At 38.9% G+C, this 23,418-nt stretch overlaps 1 protein-coding gene across 5 annotated transcripts in view; it reads left to right on the top strand.

Annotated features, from left to right (window-relative positions):
• Nucleotides 1-3,761: 3,761 nt before the first annotated feature.
• Nucleotides 3,762-23,418, top strand: part of itpr1b (inositol 1,4,5-trisphosphate receptor, type 1b) — a 76,080-nt gene continuing 56,423 nt past the window's right edge. For 3 of the 5 annotated variants that reach the window (XM_029501390.1, XM_029501392.1, XM_029501389.1), the window contains exons 1-13: nucleotides 3,762-3,925; nucleotides 4,935-5,047; nucleotides 8,327-8,397; nucleotides 16,391-16,506; nucleotides 16,625-16,711; nucleotides 17,448-17,606; nucleotides 19,115-19,213; nucleotides 19,347-19,430; nucleotides 19,664-19,810; nucleotides 19,981-20,085; nucleotides 20,270-20,314; nucleotides 20,429-20,458; nucleotides 20,854-21,008. In XM_029501390.1, coding sequence (XP_029357250.1) covers nucleotides 4,956-5,047; nucleotides 8,327-8,397; nucleotides 16,391-16,506; nucleotides 16,625-16,711; nucleotides 17,448-17,606; nucleotides 19,115-19,213; nucleotides 19,347-19,430; nucleotides 19,664-19,810; nucleotides 19,981-20,085; nucleotides 20,270-20,314; nucleotides 20,429-20,458; nucleotides 20,854-21,008 — 1,190 coding nt within the window. In that variant the 5' untranslated portion in view covers nucleotides 3,762-3,925; nucleotides 4,935-4,955. The remainder of the gene's footprint in view (nucleotides 3,926-4,934; nucleotides 5,048-8,326; nucleotides 8,398-16,390; nucleotides 16,507-16,624; nucleotides 16,712-17,447; nucleotides 17,607-19,114; nucleotides 19,214-19,346; nucleotides 19,431-19,663; nucleotides 19,811-19,980; nucleotides 20,086-20,269; nucleotides 20,315-20,428; nucleotides 20,459-20,853; nucleotides 21,009-23,418) is intronic. The other 2 variants (XM_029501393.1, XM_029501391.1) reach the window with 1 other exon arrangement.

Genomic DNA, 23,418 nt, shown 5'->3' with positions numbered 1-23,418 from the left:
AAGAGTCCTCCTATTTTATTCGTCCTAAGGATTAGGATTACCTGCAGTTAAAGCATCTTACAGAGCATGTCCTGCAGGTTAAACAGTTGACTAAAGACTGTAGCTTTCTTGGATATTATCAGTGGAGCAAGTGTTAATAGCAAACTCAACTCAACTCATAATCCAACACCCGGCAGATAAATGTCCCTTGGATAAACAGAAATAATATCTTGTCTCTAAAACCCAAGAAACCAAATATTAGCTTTATTACTTATAATCATCAGCAATGGGGAGACCAACAGAAAATGTCACACTGAATCAGAGATGCAGCACATAATATACAGCTTATTTTTCCTATACTGGTGACACAAAATCCCAACGCCTAATTAGAATATCTCTGCAGCCTGTCTAATCGGACTATTTCCATTGGGGATATGCAGGTCATTATACCAGCATAATTGTCTTTTATTTTTAGTGAGGTAGATCTCCTTATACAGGGCTGCCATACCAATACCTGTTATCTTTTGTAAGGGAGCCATGTCTGAGTTGCCTGTGTGTGTGTGTGTGTGTGTGATTTGAATTATTTGGAGAATGCTAAACCTCTTAAGCTTTGACTGTTCAACTGGCTCGACTCCACAGGGGCCTTAATGCTTTTCACAGTCCACATACGTCACAGAGTGAAAGAAGCTGACTGAGGGAAAGATTAATGGATTGGTGTTTGTATTACCTTCTTTTCACACCATGCTAGACGATCTTGTGCTGATTAATGAATGTCAAAGTGTGTTTTTACTCTGCATTTGTTTACACCACATACATTAGTCCTGATATCCAGTTGTTTTTATCTCATATTGAGAAAGCCTGAGTCATTGTTTCAGTTGTCAAAGCTACTGTAGTCGTAGAGTTTGAATTGTCTATTGAAATAAGTTTAGAATAACAGACTGTGGATGTGAGAATATTGAAGTCAAACAAAGTTGTATCACTAATCTACATTTAGCTTGAAATCACTAATAAGCCATTATCTGTGGTTCTTCCTCCCAGCGGTACCATGTCTTTAGCAGTTCACTGTCCCAGATCCAGAACACCATTAAGAGGCCAACCCATTGTTTATAGAGCCACAGAGTTACAGAGAACTCCATCTCGGCTCAACGGGACTAGACTAGCTCTCGACTTTGGAATTTAATGTTGAATATGAAATCAAGATGGAATATTCCTTCCAAAAAGAAACACAAGAGACTCTTTATTGTTAATATATTTAAGTCTACTCTAAGATGTCTGATGAATGTGGTGATTGGTTTGCAGGCATGGCCCACACAGAGGACTAACAGGACCTCAGACTAGAAACTACCAGGCATTGTGCCCACTCATTGCTGTGAAGGGAAGGCCTAAATCTGCACATGAGAAAACTCACTCTCTAACATGCACGATGTTGAATCTCACAATCGGTGCACCCACACAAATGGTCATTGCATTTTTTCTTCCCTCTGTCTCTGGTGCAGTCCAAGCATACAGATGCTGTATTCATTAATATGTTAGTTATTTGTTGATTCTGTTGGAAAATGTCTCTAAATCTGCAACAAGTCATACCATAATCGCAATGAATCACCTCTCCCTCCCACCAGATTGGTTTTGTGTTCCTGACCCTGACAGTACACAAAAAAGTGAACTGTCTCCACACTGATACCATCTTATGTCTATGTATATTCATGATTTTTTCATGTACTGCAGGGAGGAAAACTGGCAGCTGACAAGCAATTCAGCTACATGCAAGATACTATAATAAAACACTGGCCAAAGAAACTACCCATAGAATAAAGGAATTACCTTTCCATAACCATTTTTGACTATATACTGATCATAAACACTGCCACAGCTGTCTCCAGTTATATATAAAAATATAGGTACATTTATATATAACCCATTTTTTTTGCTCTGTGGTAGAATGGCAACCAGTCGTCAGTACACTGTATCCATGACAACTGACTCCTCAGTGATCAGTATTCAACGTCACTTAATGTCAAATTTCACCAAAGCTTTGATATCCTTTTTACAGATAAGAAGGTCAGTGTCTCAGACATTACCATGTTCTGTATATGACATCATGGTATTTAGATGCAAAGACATATATCAGACTATGATGATCTGAGACAAAGCACATCCATTCCTCCTTCATATTGATAACGATTCAACAAAAGAAGTAGCACAGTCCAGTTTTCCAGTGGTTTTGAATGTGCTTTTGATCATCATGATATAATTGATTGATGATGAATAATTTCAATGCCAATGACAGAGGTGAGTGTGAGGCAGTACAGAAAGTGCTGTTACATGCGTCACACACAGATTTTCATGTCCGCCACTCCTGAGCTGGTTTTCATGTCATCATCAGAAACAAAGCATTAATCCCTGTGTAGAGGTTTCTGGTCCCCACAGTTATTTACATCTTAAAGACCTTCCCTGGGCCCCATGATAGTAGATTGTGAATTCAGGAAATAAAAATAATCACTTTTAAGACAGAGGACAAGCTCAACATTCGTGTATGCCCACTTATTCTACTTTTATTTTCCCTATGCATCCTGTAGCTAAGAAACCAAATCAACAGCTTCGGCTCATCGGTAGGTCTGGCTGATGCCACTGGGCCATTTTAGGGATTAGAGTGCTCTTTCCCCTCCAGGGTCTCTCCATCTCTCATTCATATTGCAATTAAGTGTGAATAATGAAGCTTTGACACATTTCAGGTGGAGCCATGGACGCCTTAATATACAATTTGCAAGTACACCTCTTTCCTGTTTCAGATGTATTACCAGGAGCACTGTGAGGATGATCTCATATTGGTAGTTATTGGTAAGTTTTACATTATTCAATGCCTCAAAATAGTACCACCTTTTCTAATTCCCATAGCTGAGAACTGTGATTTTAATGGGTCAACTCCAAATAAACCAGATCACTCAAAGTTATGAGATTAAGCTTTCAAAACTTTACATGAGAAATTTGGAAACCCATTGCTCCATGAACCAAAACTGCAAGATGCTATCCTCATTAAAAACCCAGGAATCTTATGCCAAATAGCTGAGTCAGTGTTTCTGACAGGAGGCTGCATCTCCTGTCCTTTCACACTGACATGCACAGCATGACCCCCTCTTTGTGTAGCAGTGTCTGTGCTTCTGTTTTTGACATTATATATATCAAATAATACAGTCATTGAAAAAAACCCACCTGCCACATGTTCATTACACTCCACAACATGTGACTGGGTGAACAATTTGGATACAGGCATATAAACATGCTGCTCATGACCTTTTACGCTGTGTGTTTCTATTCTGTTCTATTGTAATGGCAACAGTTGTGTATCCCATTTAATCAATGAGGTGTCAGCTGCTGATCTATGTTTTGACATAGAAAAACATTTTAAATGTAATTTTCATTACTTTATAAGTCAGCCACTTTCAGCAAACATCAATGGGCATGCTTTTTGAGTGCGATTGTTTGTGAAGGACAGCGGGAAAATAATGTTAAAAGTTGAAAATGTTATGTATTCCCAAACAATCAAAACAACAATAATCGTAATAATACTGATAAAGATACTAGCAATTCGCCAACTTGTCGTAACAACACTGCTGCCTCTTTGAAGTGTCCCTTCTCATTATGATACCAATGCAATTTAAATGCCTCTCAGAACTACATTACCCAGCGCGCTCTGCCGCAATATAAATAACAACGAAAGGGGCGTTCCCTCAGTGACATGTGGAGGAGGTAAGAAGCGGATTGTTGCCGAGGGCACATTCAGCTGTCAGAGATAACGCCGCTCAGCCCGCCCTTACCTGGAGTTTCACTGCCATGGACTTAACCGAGGATAGCGCTGTGGAAATTATCCTGTGCTGACCCACTTCCTCACACGTTTCTTCCTCTCACTCTGCCCGTCCGTCAGCGACGCCGTCTCCCCTTCTGCCAGGTAAAGTCCGAGTCTGTCCGTGTTGTTCGTTTTGTCACTGAGCCGCGAGCATCCCTGTCAAGGAAGTGGCCCACGCGCTCATTTGTTGCTGTTGTGCTGTGGCTCGTGCGATAACAAAAAATACACTCATAATGAAAAATAACAAAAACACTAACACAGAGGCAGAAAACGAAGCAGCTTGACGTTGCCCGCGAATTATAGTTCGAATGCGCCACAAAACCGTGAAATTTAAGATGTGTGTTCTGCAGAATGACTCTAAATACAAACTCAGTGGTGTTTGTTTCTCAGCTGTATGGAGTTCTTGTGGGACAGCTGGCCCGGTGATTAAACCCATCGCTCCCAGTCAATGTCAGTGATGGAAATAAACTTGTACTTCGTGCTTTGCTGATTTCGAGGATTTCTCTTCTGATGCCTTTTTGATGGTGCAATGCTTCTTTGTGGGGCTATCCGGTTTCTCCATTAAAATGATAAGAAGCAACAGAGCTTGAATGAGAATAACCTCTATAATAACCAACGGAAAAGGCACTGACCACATAGAGCAGCTGACCTCTTTGGATGGCGTTGGGTTCAGCCACACAGGCTGATATGCGCTTTACCTGGAAACAGACTAAAGGATGGTGACCTAAATTCACTATTGGCTTCACACAGCTATCAATAGCACACTACTTATATGAACTTTATTTTCTACTTTTCTCTGATCCAATCTTAAGAGTTTTCTCAAAGTAGTTTACACTTCATTCACGAGGATGGTCTTAAAATAATAAAATGGTAAAGTCCAGCAATAGTGGAGTCATTAGCATAGCAGTAATGGTTCCCTTGTATGATTGTTCTTAACAACTATTGACAGCCAATTGAAATATTGTTTAGGTTTGGCAATTAAATTGACTGAAGAATGTTTTAAAATGTTGTTGGTTAATTGTCTGTGATTATTTCAGATGATCCATAAGTTTTTGGTTAGGCCCTGCTACTTCATCATCCTTTAACCCTCGATGTTGTCAACCTTCTGCAGGTGTGATCAATCCTGAGCAAAATGTCGGACAAGATGTCTAGTTTCCTCCATATTGGGGACATTTGTTCCCTGTACGCAGAGGGCTCTACCAGTGGATTTATCAGCACTTTAGGGTAAGTCTGTTTTTTTTTTTTTTTTTTTTTTTTTATAATTTTTTTTTTCTCTCTCTCTTTTTTTTCCCCTATGAAGGTTTACATTACCTTTTCAGTGCACTCACATTCTCTACTTTCCTGTTCTGCCTTAATCCCAGGAGGTGAGGCTACTATCTCCTGGGATTACTCGTTTGTTTTTGTCCATTTCATTGTGATTTAAAAAGTCATCTGATTTGAGTGAAACAAAGCAGATCAGATGTGTTTAGAAAATGTAATTAAGGCCAATTGAAAACAAAAATTTGATCTGCAAGTCAGAGATCTGTCACTTAAAAGGAGCTATTGCATGTCTTACTGTTGCTACAAAGTCATCATTAGCCTAAATAGCTGTTCACATCCCAGCCTAAACAAAATGTTATGAGCCTAATTTTTTTCCTCACTAGCAGCTGTCTCCAGGTGTGGATAGCAATTACATTAACTCTTGTTTTTATTCCTGCTCTTCCTCTTCTGAAGTTAGCATTCTAACTAGCTATCGCAGCAGATATATATTCTTGTCTTGTAAATGCAACAATGACTTTCTCAATAAAACTGGAAGGTTAGTGCTTACATTAGTATTACTTCTTCAACTAAGGTTAGCGTAATGAAAAGCTAGTCTTAGCCTAGATAGCCTTTCTTGTCACTTTCTAATACAGTGTCCTTGTAACGTTCAAGCTGTCATAAAAAAGTAGTGTTGTTTAGAGAGTCTATTGCAACTCATTGTCTTTAAATGCAACAAAAGTTGCCTTTTGACAAAACTGGTAAGTAAACAGCTGTGAATGTTGGCAAACAATTTGCCTGGGAGCACACTTGTAAACCATGCAATGGGCACTCATGGGAAGAAAACAAATAGTGCATTTAAAGCATTTTACATGAATATCACATACAGTTTTCAGCTTTAAATAGACCCAGTACAGGAGAACCAGTTGAGACTTGTATGTCCACTCTCAGAGATAATGACTCAGGGATCTGGAGGCATGTGCCTCTTTGATGGTTAGGGTCAGTGTTTTATGATCGGTCATTCTGTCAGTCACTGTGGTGCCTGATTGCAGTCAAATGCCATTTTATCTGATGGTTTTCTCTCATGAATGTGGAGCTCCGTTGTGAGTCACTTTGAATAACAGTGTGTGCCACTTGTTATAAATGGAAATGAAAGTCATACTTGAGAACTGGTAGAAGTTATTCCTGTCCTTTTATTTCCTTGAAATGCTGCAGTTTTTGCTTCAGTTTATCCCGTCTCTTCCTGCTACATGCTGAACAGCATTTATTTAAACACTTGACATCTTCTCTCCTCCCTAATTGTAGGCAATGAGTTAAAAATGCATCTCATTATGTGCTCAATTCTTGATATACAGTTGACAGTTCCGTAAATAGCAAAAGGGCAAAAGGAAAAGAAGTGAGGGTGATGATTGATGTGAATATCCATATCCAAAATATCTGACGTTAGACCTTTGTTCCGACAGACTTTATCCTTCTTCATGAACCTGTCTCTAGTCTCGATCATCTCTCTATTTTCTACCATGGGGTGTGTGTTTTTCTTCTCCAACGTAGCTTCTATGTTGTCCTCTCCTTTGTAATACTGTCATTTTCCTCTGTCTGCGTCACACTTCTATTTGCCAGTCACCAGAGCCTATGCTGAGCACTCCTCCTCATCGCCACATCTCTGAAACCAGGCGTTCATAATTCAGTTTTCCATGTCACCCACTGTGGCAACATGTATGTGTCCAGCTTTGAAGACTGGCAGTGTGACAGAGCTCATTTGTCAAATTTACCATCTTGTACATGCAAACACACGAGAATAGCTAGAAGGGTGAAACTATAAATAGCGTTATTGTATTAGGTGTCGCTTTTGCTGTCAGCATACTAAATGCAACCCTTGCCAGGTGCCTGTAACCACCTGTTCCACTGCTTGCTCAGGGACGATGACAGCCAAGATGTTGATGCTAGGACACCAGGATACTGATGCAAAGCCACCTCCCAAGGGATTTAGTCGACCTTGGATCACAATGACCCTCAATACTCCTGCTGCTTTTGGAACTTGGCCCATCACTGCATCAGTGTGATCAAACCTATGGCTCATTATTCCTGTGGATGAATATCTAACCCTATGGGCCTGTTTCCCCTCATCATGCAGTGCAGTGTATACTGCATGAGCTATAAAAAGATGCAACTGACTGGACTGGCTTGAGCATCCTACTGAAGCATTGTACTTGTGCTGATCTACTACATCATAGTATTACTGGGGTTTCCTTTCAAATTCATGTGTATTATATTGCTACCAATTTGAAATGTTTCACCAACATTCCATGAATTTTATTATTTGGAACGACTGCAAGACAAGTTGGAATAATAGTATGACCCAGAATAATAAAAATTGCATCCATCAAAATAGGCTGTAGTTTCCCTCTTGTATCATTGCAAAGTTATAACACCATCTATGTCTAGTGTCTGGGTTCAGAAATCTTTCTGGCCATTATTTTTATCCTTGGTTGAGAGTTGCTGTTGATCAGATAACATTCATCATAATATTCAGTGATCAGTGAAACATTTCACTGAGGATTACAGGATAACACTGATATGACTGCCCTGTTAATTTTGAGGTGCAGAAAGCTACAATAGCATTGCCCTTTTAGAGTGCTTCATTGTACTCATAAAGTGGGTTGTAGATATATATATATATATATATATATATATATATATATATATATATATATATATATATATATATATACACACACACACACACACACACACACAGTTTAGGCTGCATGATGTGAGACCATCACTTTGAACTCATGCCAAGCACAAAATTGTTCCTGTCTCCTACATCATGTTTACTTTAAATGGATGCAGCTCATCTATAATGAATAAGTATTCATAGCGAAAAGGCTCTGGGTTTGTTTGACCAGCATGGGGCCTTTCTGTGTGCAATTTTCATGTTATCCCTGTGCCTGCGTGGTGTCCCTCAAGGTATTCCAGCTTCCTGATACAAGTCAAAGACATATAGGTTTCGATTAATTGTTGACTTTATATTGCCCAATCACCCTGCAATAGAGTGGTGACGTGTGTAGGGTGTAGCCTGCTCTAATATAATGCCAACTGGGATTAGCTCCAGCCCCCATGGACACTGATGGATAACCGGTACACATAACGGAAGAACGATGGTTTATATATTGAAAAAGAAACCTTTAAAGGTATTGAGGATTAAAGTATAAGTTGCATGTGTTATCGTTATCTGTCTCATTGTAATAATGGCTATGTTTCCAGACTTGTGGATGACCGTTGTGTGGTACAACCAGACACAGGTGACCTCAACAACCCACCGAAGAAATTCAGAGGTAAGGCTTCTTGCTTTATGAAATTTTAATGTTTTATGGTAAAGGTACATCTTACCATGACTATATTATATTATATGTCTTGTGCTTGTGTTGTTTTGTTTACTGTTTTTGGCTCAACACTGTGGGTCACTTTGTTTTGCGCTTATTAATTGCTGGTGATTTTCTCAAGATTTTTGAGAGGTAGGTTTTGTTGAACAAGTGACAAGGGCAATTTGAAGTCTCTGCAGGTCATTGGATTGAAATAAAGTAATTTATTTTTTTTTTTTGCTGAAACCATGTTGAGACAGTTCTGATTGTATTGTGTGGTTTGTAGTGCCTCTTTGAAAAAGATTGGACTATAGTGATGATCACCTGGTTAGCTGCACTGCTTTTGGGTGTTGTTGCATTCATGCTATATATGCTCACTTCTTGAAAGAGTCTAAGCCATATGTTTAAAAAAGGATGGACCTGTATATTTGTGGAGTTTTTGTGACTGTCACGTCTGTCATCTTTTGATATGTCATGAGCTTTTCCCAGCAGAAACTACAATCACCTAACAACAGGTCAACGAGTGTTGCTAAGTGTATTTTCACACTGGCTGCCAGGTTTGCTGGCAGGTTTCTAAGTGTGGCCTTTAGTAAATGAATTAAGAGTGAAATGATGCAATGGCCATTAGCAGTGCCATTTGCGATGTCCTTTCCAAACTGATTTAATTCACTTGACTGTTTTTTATTTCTGAGAATCTATCTAACATTTACCTCTCACTGATATCATTGATGCTTTCTTGTGTCATCCTTGAGTAATGATAAACAGAAAGTGGATAAACCTCACATACACACACTCACTCATTATTTTACCATTCAACTTTGCGGTATTAAGGCATTTAGCCAATACAAATCTAGTGGTTATTCAGTTTAAGGAAGAAATAAAAAGAAGAAAAATACATTTTTCACTGCAAGGTTTTATAGTCTTTTGTAATGTGAAAGCTATATTTATATCCTAAGCATTATAGTAAGTGTTACATAGTAACTGCTTTTAGCAGATATAGCAGTTATGCTATAGATGAAGTCTCTTGTCAATAAAGGAAATCTTTAGTTTTATGACCCAGACCTTTTAGGTTGTATCTGTATCGCCTCTAGTTGTGCAAGACACAAACCATCCTGTTGTGAAGACATTGTCTTCTATCTACCTCATGTAGTATTTACTGTGTGCTCCTAGATCTCAAGAGTGAAGGGTTTCTGTCAAGGCCTGCGACTGCATCTCTGTCTCTATATCTATCACTGATGTATCTGAATCCAGGATCTGTGCCACTGTGTTGTTCTTGGCTGAACAACATAGTAATGTAAGGTCCCATACAACCCCAGCACAGCCTTAAAAGAACAAAAGACAAAAAACACATAGTTGAGTCAATGCAGTAAAAAGCGCTATCATTTATTCAAGGTTTTGTTGTTAGCAGGGCTGTTGTGCTGCATCACATTATGTCTCACAGGTGCCTCTTATTCTCTGCTCATTCTCTATATATCTGGAATGATTTGCAGTGAGGCAGTTATTGTATTGATTGTGCAGTATCCAACTTGAAGCCTTGTCAAGTTATATCACACAGAATTTTTGGCATTATCAGCCATTTTAAATTGAAGGTTATTTGACTGGCTAATTGCAGTAAATTATTCACCAGTACAGATTTAATCTAAATTAGTATTTAGTTTATTATTATTATTTTTTTAACACTGATTCTGGCAATTGTCTATTCGAATGACGACTATATCACACGTTTTGTGACACAAGTGATGCTACAAAGTCCCAGTTGCTGGTTTATTGTGTTATATGCTGCTTTGCTACAGTACTTGCTTCCCCGGCTTTGTGTTGAGCAGCTTTGTGCCACTGTCCTGACAACAACATATAGATAAATGTACTTTATGTTTTTAAACAAACCTTTCACCCTCTATTTGATGATACAAAGAAACAGCTTCACTTGACGGTTTTTAACTGAGCTATACAAATTATATTCAAAGCCGTGGTTTGGCACCACAGAACTATATTAACAGCAGAGTGACACTGACTAAACTAACTTCACCATGGGTATGAAGCTATAGCACCTCTTGTGTTCTTAATGCATTGCTGTGGAAATAATTCACTACTGCTAGAGCAAAAGTGAAATTGTTGAGCAAATTGTTAAACGTGTAATACTACGTGTTGCACTATTCTTTTATTTTAAGAAATTACACACAACATAGAAGTTGATGACACATCAATTGGTGGTGCAGGCAATTTTTTTCATTGTATTTTTTGTTTACATTATAAATATATAAAGGTTTTATTGTCAAGCACAAGTTGCAGACTCTCCTCTTTTGTTGAGACCAGTGTTGGACAAAGGCAAAGTGAACCGGGATTCAATTCTAACATCCCTGTTGAGTATAAATAGCCCATTTAAGTGATTTTAAAAAGCCTGCATTGTGCTGTACTCTAGCACAACATGATAAACCTGATAAGCAAAATGATGTAACGTGTACAGAATCTTGGCAGTGAGCCACCTCTGGGTTTAGAGCTCACTTGTAGGCCGAGCTTCCACATTGTTGCTTGTGTTGGTGCTATGTGATATATCCTATTGTGTTTATTACATGGGCTTTGTGAAAAAGGGATGCAAACTTAGGTGATTATTTAAACAACAATTTTATTTTACAATTTGAGGACAGTTTTCCTTCATATGAAGTAAATCCACTCAAAACTGTTGATGGTGTGCTTCCTGGCTTGCTATTGGCTGAATATTTTTATGGCACCTGTTGTGCTGTTGTGGTACTAGAGAACATTTGGACACACATTTAATTCACAAATGAAATAGAAAGAAATCGATTGCATGCCACAGAATTAATACTTAAGTTTTGATCCATTATGTTAAGCAAATGGCTTAACATAATTTAAAAGATAAGAGGCTAATGCTATATTGGCATAGGGAAATGCCTTTCCCACTGGTAGCAACCTTGCTGTCCACACAATAGAATGCTTTATACTTTATAGAATACTAATACTTTTACTTACACACTTTTTATGTAAGGTTATGTAAGTTTTTCTTGGTTATCACCTGCTGATAAACATTTGTCCGGGATGCTTGTAGGAACAGGATTTTTACTCATGTCTGTCCAGACTTCATTGCAATAAAATTGTTCCTTCTCATCTCACCTTAACAGAGCATGACGGACTGAGTAGAAGTTTAACATAGTGAAGCTTAAGAGAATGGAATGGGAAGTAAATCAGGTGTAAAAAGCAAACCACCGCGGAGGCAGGTGTTTTGTTTCAATGAGGAAGTTTTTTGTTATAGTGAGATCGCTAGGAGCTAGTCAGTACATGTCAATTCATTCAGTAGCCAGACACTTTTCTCTGAAATGACTTTTTAGTTGGGGATAAAGTAGAAGTCCACAGCAGCCAGTTATACATATAAGACCTAAAGCAAATCAAGAAGTGAATGCTCTTATATGTACAAAAAAATGCATCTGCCCTGAAACAAGCTTGAAAGGGTCAAACATGAGGATTGTGCTGAGTTTGATATTTGATTATGCTGCCATATGCAATACATTTCATCATATATTATTTGCCTTGCTGCAGTCTGACCATCATGTCACTGCTTTGTTTACTAGTGTACAGACAACTACTGTTTCATGGTTACAGTTTGTTTACCTGAAACAAAATATATAGTAATATGACTTTAAAAAAAACAACAACAAATAAACTGAAAATAAAACAGTACACTGATGATAACATGTTGATGATAATATTTTGTAATGCGATAATTGTGCTGGTTTGTAACAAAATATATGATTATGGAGATTGGCCATATATGAAGATTATTTACCTGCAGAACAGGCTCAAGTTGGGTAAGGGTTAGGTAAAACAGTCATACATTTATCATTTTTATTTATCAGGTATATGGAGGCAGCAGGTGAGCTCCAACTGCATGGTAGATGGTAGATGTGTTAGGTTGGATTAAATTTCCATACACAGAAAGTAGATGGACAGTATGTGCACCATAAGTGAAGTTTAATTATACAAATTAAAAGTAAGTCAAAATATTGTAGACTATGCACAAAAGTCTTTTGTCACTTACACCCAAATAACTTGTCATCACAGCAGGTTCCAGAGTGCCATTTAGATATTTCATCAGCTAGATCATGCTGATTTTTTTTTTTTAAACTGGAATTTTTGTTAAAATTAGCATTTATCCTTTGTGCCATTTAAAAATTCCTTTGTTAAACTACACTTTCATCACATCTTTTATCCCCCAGTCAGTGCTGTAAACCTATGCCCCAAATACACTCTTTAATGTCTCCCCTCATCTATATTTTCTCAATTGCTGGTTGTTGTCAGGCAGATGTTCTCCCAGTGCCCCATTTTCTTCATTGCGCTTGGGGCTCCTGTCTTCCTGTCCTCCTTTTTTCACCCTTTGCCCCTTATATCCAATCCCTCGATACTCTTGTGTTGGTTGCATTTTTGACACAAGACATCAGAGTGGCTATTTTTACCCTGGCCCATCAGGTATCCTGTTCCACTTCCAATATAGATCTGATCTATGTTTATGAAGCCAATGAATATGAATTCATTTACATTTTTTATTTACTCCAGTACAGTGGTTTTATGAAGCCTTTGTTTCCCATACAGCAGTAATTTATTGGTGCTGAAATGAAAGGTGTGGAGCTGCTCATAGAGGACATAGGTGTATATTTCTGGCAATCTGTGTTATATCTGTGAAATGAGGTGTGTTTGGCAGGAGGTTTGGACTGATAGTTAGCATGTCTCAAAGTATCAGCAGTGTATATCAGCAAGGCCTTAGAGATGCATTTGTTAACACAAAGTTTTTGTCAGTGGTGTTGAGATGCCACACTTAATCAATAATAATCTTCTATTATTGTAACAATTATTGTGCAAATGCAATTTTGCTCTGTTTTGTCATGTATAATAACATTGAATGGGGGCAGCATGGCGGCATAGTGGTTAGTGCTGTTGCCCCACAACAAGCAGGTTGTGGATTTGGTTCGCAGGCTTGGGGCCTTTTTGTGTAGATCTTTGTCTGTCTGTGTCTGTGTGTTGGCCCTGCAGTGGACTGGTGACATGTCCAGGTTTTACCCTGCCCTTGTCCAATGTGAGCTGGGATTGGCTCCAGCACCCCAGACATCCCGGAAAAGGATAAGTGGTTGAAGATGAAGGAATCAATGAATAACCAGTGTTTCCTCTGGGATTTTTTTCAGCAGTGGTGGTAGGCTCTTCTAGAAAGTCAACCATCACTGCAGTCCTCTACCCATTGGGGCTTTATGGCACTTGACTGGAGATTTAACTTTCACAACCTATTTATTGGCTGGCCAGTTGAAAATGGCTTTTTCCCTTACAACCACTACAACCTATATATCTCAGCCATATACAATGTCAGATAAAGGCTGAATGTAAAAAAAAAAAAAAGTCAGATACATGACGTCTGTCATCTTTTCCAGTTGTCTTTCTCTTCTTAGAGAGATATTTGAACAAGTTCATCAGAAAATGCAATCAGCAGTTAATACATAATGACATGTGGATATTAGCTTAATGCTATCAATTAGTTTACCCAAGTTAGCGTCACTGAGTTGGCTAATAAGTCTACCTTTTCTCTGGTAATTCGCTGCCTTATTCCTCACGACTACACTTCTCTCACTCTGACCTGGTGCCTGACGTGATGTCACTTTCAAGGCCACACTCTCGCAAGTAATTAACTCCAATAGCATCCCCCAACCTTCTCTCCCCTATCTTATGCTCATCATCAGACAGGCTATGCTGTGAAGGTGGAGAGATGTGGCGGTGGTGCATTTGCAACGAAAAAAAATAAATAAATAAAATAAATACATTTGAAAGCCATTTAATTGCAGGCCGCCACAGCTAAATTAATGTAGAGGAAACACTGATAACATTGAATGATGATTAGGGAACTGCAGTAGAGCTTTCACAACCAGTAAAATGCAAAAACTGACTAGTTAGTAGGAACAGAAATATTTTTGTGTTATATGTTTAGGAAATGGTCTGTGTGACTGAAAGGTTGGACAGAAGCAGCATTCTGGTTCTGAGGCAAACCATTTCTTCCGTCCAAGTTAGCATCTTGGCCATTGGAGGCTTTTGGGGAGGGGCTTTGCCTCCTCTGCATGTTAGACATTCACAGCTTTATGCTCTCTGACGCTGCTGCTGCTAAACCAGACATGTGCGATGTCATATTTTGAAAAGAAACAATATTTTGACTCGAAGCTAGCCCACAGAATTTCTTGTTGCAAGTTTTTTTTTATTATTATTATTTTTTTAATTATGTTAAATTTTGATAATCCTGAGGTAATGTTTTGCTTGCTAAAAGGACAATGGATACAGGAAAATTAATAATTTTCTCTCTCAGCTTCCTCTCTAAATAAACCATTGCTTAAAAAAAAATTACAAGTGCCTTTTCTGATATTGATATGATATTGGACAACATGGATCATTTACTGTGAGTACTGAAAATATTCAGACCCCTGTAATTTTTTCACTCTTTGTTACACTACATTCTGTTGCTAAAACCATTCAATTGGGGCTTTATGGCAGAGTGGCCTGACAGGAGCCTCTCCTCAGTGCAAGACATATGAAAGCCCGTATAGAATTTGCCAAAAAGCACATGAAAGACTCCCGGACTATGAGAAAAACGATTCTCTGGTCTGATGAGACCAAGATTGAACTTTTTGGCCTTAATTCTAAGCGGTATGTGTGGAGAAAACCAGGCACTGCTCATCACCTGCCCAATGCAATCCCAAAAATGAAGCATAGAGGAGGCAGCATCATGCTGTGGGGGGTGTTTCTGGTGCAGGGACAGGACGACTAGTTGCAACTGAAGGAAAGATTAATATGCCCAAGTACAGAGATATCCTGGACTCAAACCTTCCCCAGAGTGCCCAGGACCTCAGACTGGGCCGAAGGCTCAACTTCCAATAAGACAATGACCCTGAGCACACAGCTAAAATAACAGAGGGGCTTCGGAACAACTCTGACGGTTCTTGAATGCCCCAGCCAGAACCCTGGCTTAAACCTAATTGAGCATCTCTGGAGAGACATGAAACGTTCCTGACAGAAATGGAGAGGATCTGCAAGGAGGAATGACAGGGGATCCCCAAATCCAGGTGTGGAAAACTTGTTGCATCATTTCGAAGAAGACTCATGGCTGCATTAACTCAAAAGGGTGCTTCTACTCAATACTGATCATTGAACGCTGAACATTGAATTGTTTTTGTTAATATGGGGTGCTGTGTGTACATTGATGAAAAAAAAATGATTAAGGTAAATGGCTGCAACATAACAAAGAGTGAAAAATTTAAGGGGGTCTGAATACCTTCCGTACACACTGTACCCACTGAACTTCAAGAGAACCGTCATTGTCTGACGTTATTTAGTGAGTTATTGTAGTAAGCCTATCAAGTTTTCATTAGAGTTATATTTTCTGCCTTAGTCACAAAAAATACAACTTAACATTTTCATCATGTGAAAGTTGAGATAAATTTAATGGCAGTTTCTAACTTTTCAATGGTTTTACAAGTTTTCAGATTTTCAAAACCTGTGCTGCACCTGCTCTGTGCAAATTTTATTATTGCTGCATAGCTAACATTGGCATCAAAAGTTTACTAGTCAGTGTTTACAGCATAAAAGGCAGTAACACACCTTCTGTGTAGCACCAATTCTTCAGGTCAACATGTATCTTACAGTAGCTCAGTATGATAAACTTAGAAGACAGTCCACAGCTAGCTAGTTAGGATGCAAAGTTCAGTAGAAGAAAAATTATTAATATTGATGCAAAAGAGCTTTTTTTTTCTTTTCCCCCAATAGCTTTCTCTCTTGGTCAAGAAAAGAATAAAGTATGCTGTTAGCAATAGAAAAACTTTAAAGATAGCTTATTAGATTTAGTGTTTGATGAAGGGGTAGCTATGGGAACAAGTATTGTTAATGATGCTATTTATATTTTCACTTTTCTTCTTGTCTCCTTTCCCAGACTGCCTTTTCAGGCTGTGTCCCATGAACAGATACTCTGCACAGAAACAGTTCTGGAAGGCAGCAAAACCAGGAGGCAACAGCACCACTGACACAGTCCTGCTTAACAAACTCCATGTAAGACTTAACACCAACATCATTCCAACTCCAGAAATATCCCATAGCCATACTGTGGGAATACCTACTACAGTGTGTAAGTGCTTTTCGAGCATCAATGTGCCTTGTTCTGTGTTAGCATGCTGCTGACCTGGAAAAGAAGCAGAATGAGTCTGAAAACCGCAAGCTGCTGGGAACTGTCATCCAGTATGGAAATGTCATTCAGGTGCGTTAAGGTGATAATGTGCTGTGGTGAAAAAGATCTGTTGCAGTATTTAACACCATGTTGGACAATGTGTGCTCAGTTAGTTTTAACTGATACAGCACAAAGGTGCGCTAGGAGTGTGCCAGCTGTAAGGTCGTTGGTTGTTGCTTTGGAATGGTTTGCACACAGGTATGAGATCATCTGGTCATAGATTCCTGCTATATGACGTGCACCAGTGCTAGCACAAACTGTGATGAAGATCCTTGTTGCAAGGTCAACAATAAAGAGACCAGTAATTTACAGTCGGAAACCATACTTACTGCTATCTAAATTTGTAAAATGATTAATACACTCTAATAAAGTTTACTATGTTATAAAAAATTCCACTGGTTCAAAACACATTTTGAACATTTTACAACTCAAAATGTTGTACATCAACTCAGATAAAAAAAAAAGAAGCCCCCAGAAATTTATTGAGTTTGTGATTGCAGAAAAGTTGGCAAACAAGTTGAGGAATGCTGAATTAAATGGGTGAACAGCAGAGGTCATGAGAAGCATTTTTTCAATAGAAGATTTCAAGTAGTTAAATAATTTAGACATAAAGATACCAAACAGTCCCCCCACCAATATATATTTTTACTTAAGTGTACTCCTGGGTCCTACTTTGCATGTGATGTGCCTTCAAACTTTGTTTGTCATTCTTTCTCCTGTCTCCATCATGTGTGCCTTGTAAGTTATTTCACTGTTTTACCAACAGTTGCTGCACCTCAAAAGCAATAAATACCTGACGGTGAACAAGCGCCTACCTGCGCTACTGGAGAAGAATGCCATGAGAGTTACTCTGGACTCAGCTGGAAATGAAGGATCCTGGTTCTACATCCAGCCTTTCTACAAACTGCGATCCCTGGGAGACAGCGTGGGTAGAGTAGGGTGTTGTTGGACTCAAATTAATTGGGCTCTGCGGGAGAAATGAAAGATGTATTTTTAAGTTTTTAGTGGGGTGGACTATGGACTAGCTTGAAGTTTGGTCTTATAAGGTAATATGGATTAAAAACAGAAGCCAAATATCCCAATCTGAGCACCATCTTAGGCTTTACTTTGACTGTCCTTTTATCTTTTAATGCTCCCTTTTCCTGAACTGATTAGAATCTGTCTTTCAGTTGCATGTGAGTGACTTGGTATGCAAACCTTCACAAGACACAGTGCACATACAGTATGAGCAAAGCAGACGGGTGAAATTTTTTAGATGCTTGTCGATATTTTGTATTACCTGTTCAACAGGTAATAGTAACTTAAACAGCTTCTCCAAACATGATTGACTCTCAGCATAGATAGTATTTGCCACCTAAGTCTTGAGGGTGAAAACCATATATCTTTTAGTGAAGGATAGTCTGATAAGACTTTTGAACTGCTATTCTGGCAAAAAAAAAAAAAAAAAAAAAAAAAAAAAAAACCTCTTATCAATAGTTTTAGCTGTAATTTAATTAGTAACATATGGTGCTATAAACAAAACTCATGATCATTTGGTCAGACTCTCCCATCTCAAAGAAATATTGACAACAGTGTGTGTGCATTGTGAATGTCTTGTTGAAAATACATCTTCATGAACAATCAGTGGTGTGAACAGACACAAGTAAAGGGAGAAAGGAGAAGGGAGAAAATAGTTTTTTAAATGTATTATTGCTACCTAGGTCTGCACGTTTCTTTGTTGTTGGTTGAGTGATGAGACCTGTCAGCAGCCACCTCAATGGTTCAGGCTGAGCCTGAGCTTTCACTACATATTATGGTCTACTACACCCCCTAGTGTTCATCTAAAGCCTACCGTGGGCAAATGCACCCCTCTCACAGCTAGATGTTATGTTCATCAAGTGAAGGAAGGAAATATCATTCCTTCCTCCATATCGTATTGAAGAATGATGGCTGATATCTTGGGAAGTGACATACTTTTGGTTTGTAGTTTAAATTGAGTGCTCAATCCCACACAGTGCCCCCTTAGAGGATCAATATTTGATCTTGTTTTAAAACTTCCTTCTACTCTTCACTGGATGTCAATAAAAGTGTGACAGTGGTTACACACACAACAAAAAGATGCTGATTCAAAGGTAAGGAAAGGTTGTTTGTCTCTATATGGTGACCATATGATAAACTGTCAGCCTGTCCAGGTTGAAGATAGTCTTCATGTGTGATGGGATATTCCCTAGCCCCATAGTTAAGCAGTTAAATTATTAAACATGAAACATTATATTCAATTAATTACTTGACCTCCTCACACTTCCTCACACCCTGCATAGCTCTAGTATTTACTCTTGGTGAAGTACACTACTTTGCTGAAGCTTTGGTGTTGTCACTCACTTGTAAGTTACTTTGGATAAAAGCGTCTGCCAAATGAGTGAATGTAAATGTTTCTATTTATTCCTCCTGCAGGTGGTGATTGGTGATAAAGTGGTCCTTAACCCTGTGAATGCGGGACAGCCACTGCACGCCAGCAGTCACCAGCTTATTGATAACCCAGGATGCAATGAGGTATACATGTAGCGCTGTACAATAAATAAGACACTGAAATGGTTCCATATTAGTTTTATTTAAGTTGAAGATAGTATGTCAGCATGAAAGCTTAGCTTAACTTTTCAATTTTTCTATTTCCATGGCTTAACAGGTTAATTCTGTAAATTGCAACACAAGTTGGAAAGTTGTTCTGTTCATGAAATGGAGTGACAATAAGGAAACAATTCTCAAAGGGGTAGGTACCCTCATATCTTTAGAGATCATCCATATATGATAACCATGTTAACATGTGCCTTTAATAAACTAGGTACAAATATGTAAATAAAACACATTAAAGCTATAAAAAAAATAAATAAAAATGTAGTTTGAAAGCCCTCTGTGTGTGTGTGTGTGTGTGTGTGTGTGTGTTTGTTTGTTTTTTTGTTGTTTTTTTTTTTTTTGTGTGTGTGTTTGTGTGTGTAATTGTAGGGTGATGTGGTGCGGTTATTCCATGCAGAGCAGGAGAAGTTTCTCACGTGTGACGATCACAGAAAGAGTCAGCATGTTTTTCTAAGAACGACTGGCCGGCAGTCTGCCACTTCTGCCACCAGCAGCAAGGCACTGTGGGAAGTAGAGGTTAGCACAACACGTTCTTCAGACAAACCCTAATTATGTTTCTGTTTATCGTTTGTTATACTTTTACAATGTATAATTAGTACCCAAGTGCTCCCAATATTTATTTATTTATTTTTTTAGAATTAACAGTACTGAATGGCTTCTGTTTTTATGTCTTCTGCCACTACTAGGTGGTCCACCATGATCCGTGTAGGGGAGGTGCAGGCTACTGGAACAGCCTGTTCAGGTTCAAACACTTGGCCACCGGGTGTTACTTGGCTGCTGAGATGGGTGAGGTGTGTGTCAACTTCCTGTCTGGCATCAATAAAATTCCTCTTGTTTATCTGTCATATATCAGCATAACATAACTAGTTTAAATCAACAAAATATTTTATCTGTAATGGATTATATCCATGAGATGTAGCACAGAGCAGGGACTGGAATATAAAATGCATGAAATGCATGAGTGTCTTTTCCCAGGTGAACCCAGAGTTTGAGGAGGAGAATGCCGAACGGCGGTCCTCTGTGAGTTCCTTCCGTCTGAGTGTTTAACGGCTACATGTGATTGATATTTATTTTTATTTGATATGTCTATCTGTTCTATTCTGTGGTGGTTCTTTGCATTCTGTTCTACTGTAGGTGGTGGACTTTACACCCTTTAATTTCCAGGTACTGTCATATCATCTTAATTTTTCAATATTAAAATAGTGCAAGTGTCTTTCATTATCTTATTGGTAAATCATGTCTTGCTGGTTTGTTTCTCTTTTGGTGCCCTCAGTTTCTTATTTCTCAACTAACTTTCATCTGGGTGCATGTGATGTACCTTCATTTTAGTAGCAGTGGATTTCCACAGGGTACCTCTGTGCAATCTTCTCTGCTGATACATGTCTCACTGTAAATCACCATTAGGTGGCAGTATTATACAAACCAGAAGTGAGCCAATCCGAGCTGTTGCATTAGCATGTTCTTTTGAACTATGTATAAAAGAGACTCATCATCTCTATTGATAACTGAAGCTAATATCTACAACATGAGTCAGAATTCTGTTCGTCTTCCTGCTCCAGCTGGATGCAGACAATGAAGCCCTGCGTGGTCGCCTGCGGGCACCGCAGGAGAAAATCATGTACACTCTGGTGCCAGTTCCCGACGGGATGGATATCTCCTCCATCTTTGAGCTGGATCCTACCACACTGAGAGGCGGGGACTCCATGGTGCCCAGGTATTTTATATGTAATAGAACTATCTATATGGAACGTCCAAATTCATGCCACTTTACGTATAGTGCAACAAAACATGACAAATAAGCTATAAAAAAAAGTGCTCCCTGTAAATAGCTTCAGGTGCTGATTTGCTGCAATAAAAACTAAAATGAAAATCTAAACTTGAACACAGCACATTGAGATGATGCCTGATTTTATATTGAGAGAAAATACCAAATTTCGCTGGTGGTTTCCTCAGCAGAATTTCAAGCTTGTTAACAGGTGTGATATACACAGATTAGTGATAACATCATCATCAACTATGACCTACCATTGTGTAGCGCCCCATATTGCCCCCTTACACATTGAGGCCTAGTCTCCTCAGATTCAGATCTGGTGTATTTGGAACCAAATCAACAACTTCAACCAGTTGTTCTGCAAACTCTTCCTAAACAGTTTTACAGTGTGGCACAGAGGATTATCTTGCTAAAAGAGCCATTGGGGAACACTGTTTCTGTGGAGAGGTTGATAGAGTCTGGACAATGATTGGGCTGTTACTACGTGTTAAAGTAACATCCACACAAAAGGCTTCCCAGCAAAACATTGCCCAATGCATCATCCTGCATTCTTCCCAGGTGCCCAGGCTTTCCCAGGCAAGCGACACACCATCCAACTAAAATCTCAACATTTGACAATATTGTAAAAATCACACAATTAATATTAGCTGGAGGAACAGTTACAATGCTCTACAATATTAGGGACAGTGAAGGAAATACATACATAACTGACTGCTTGAGAATAGTTTAATTCCTTTAAAGAGATGGGTTACAGGTCCTACAGCTTTGCCTTTACGTTAAGTTGGCAACGGTGACTGTCAGGAGAGTTCAAAGTTTATCGCTCCTTAAAGGTTTCTATTCCCTTTGGAGAGAGGCACAAATGAAGAGTTTGCACGTAGACATTATGTCGAAAGGGTCTAACTGTGTCCAATTCACAGATTTAATAATCTTTATTCCTCCTGCTGAAAATTGATATAGTGTGTTAAAAGTGCCAAAGAGACAGAAAGAAAGCGATGATAATATGCCAGAGGCAAAGATGGTGCCAATGATCCTCAACAGAAAACATGTTGCTGTTTAGTGGAAAAATAATACAAGATATGTTGGAAAATATGGGGGGAGTGGTGGAATGACAAATAACTCAACACCACATGATGTAATGAGACCAACCACAGTGATGTCAAGACAGTCACAAATCAAACAGTGGCAGCAGTAAGCTTTTGACTCATGTGTAGAGTTGAAGGGGATTTTGGAGAATCAGTAGGTAGGGATTTTCTGAAGTGAGTCTGTTCAGTTTTGCAACGATGGACAAAAGTTCTTTTTGCTTATTAGGAGACGGGGGATGTTAAAACATTTTGTGTGTTTGTGTGAATTCATGCGGCTGGTCACCAGTAGACAGTAACAACACGAGCCAAGGAAAGTCCCTGCAGGGCATCAGACAGTTTTAGTAAAGAGACATTGATTGAAAAAAATCCTCAAGCTTTAATCTCTTTTGCGTTTTTATATTTGCATATCGACTGTGCTTAAATGCTTTGATGAAGAAATTTCCTGTGCTGTCCTACTACATACTTTATCTTATGCTACAATTACTTATAGATAAAAGTGAGTTCTTGTCACTGCTGAATACTTTCAGGTTTATTCAATACTAGGCCCTTGTTTTCCTACTTTTTTTTCCTGTTGATGGCGTTATGATGAAGGGACAGTATAGCTGTAAAATTACAATGATTGTACAATATTTGTCTCTGTGAACACATATCAGATAAGAGCAGAACCTCTTGACCTTGTGTCAAAGCCCCTATTGTCTCACATCATCAGGTGTGTGCCTGTGTGCTGCAGGCTACTGCTGCTAGACCATCCCACGCCTACCTGAAATAACCACATCACTTAGACTTTAGCCAGGGGACTAATTAATGCCGCGGAACCAGTACACAACGGTAAGCCTGTTAGTTTTAGTAGCCGGTTATGTAATGCCTGCTATGAACATGGCTACTGTCTGTGCCGAAAGCCTGATGAGCTGTACAATACACACACCTGCTCACACACACACACACACACACACACACACACACACACACACACACACACGTAAAGCTGGCTAGACACTTTGAGAATGAAGGTGCATAGTTGGCTCAGACTCTACTACGTGTAAACGTTTAAATGGGGGAGATGATGCTGTACAGGCCACTGCTGGCTAATTTGGTATCGTGCCATGCACCCAGCTGAGGCCAACCATTGTAAGCTCCCTCATCTCTGCCCTCGCAGTTTGTTTACACACCAAGCAAGGAGAGAAACAGATACACTGATCTGTCAAGTTTTATACCCATGCACTGCAGTTACTGCAGTTAGCAATAAATCCTATCTTTATTGTGCACACAGT

The sequence above is a fragment of the Echeneis naucrates genome, chromosome 5 (assembly GCF_900963305.1).
Source record: "Echeneis naucrates chromosome 5, fEcheNa1.1, whole genome shotgun sequence".
NCBI classification, from domain to species: Eukaryota; Metazoa; Chordata; class Actinopteri; order Carangiformes; family Echeneidae; genus Echeneis; species Echeneis naucrates.
The sequence above is the reverse complement of the archived record's forward strand: the minus strand, read 5'-3'. Positions and strand labels throughout refer to the sequence as shown.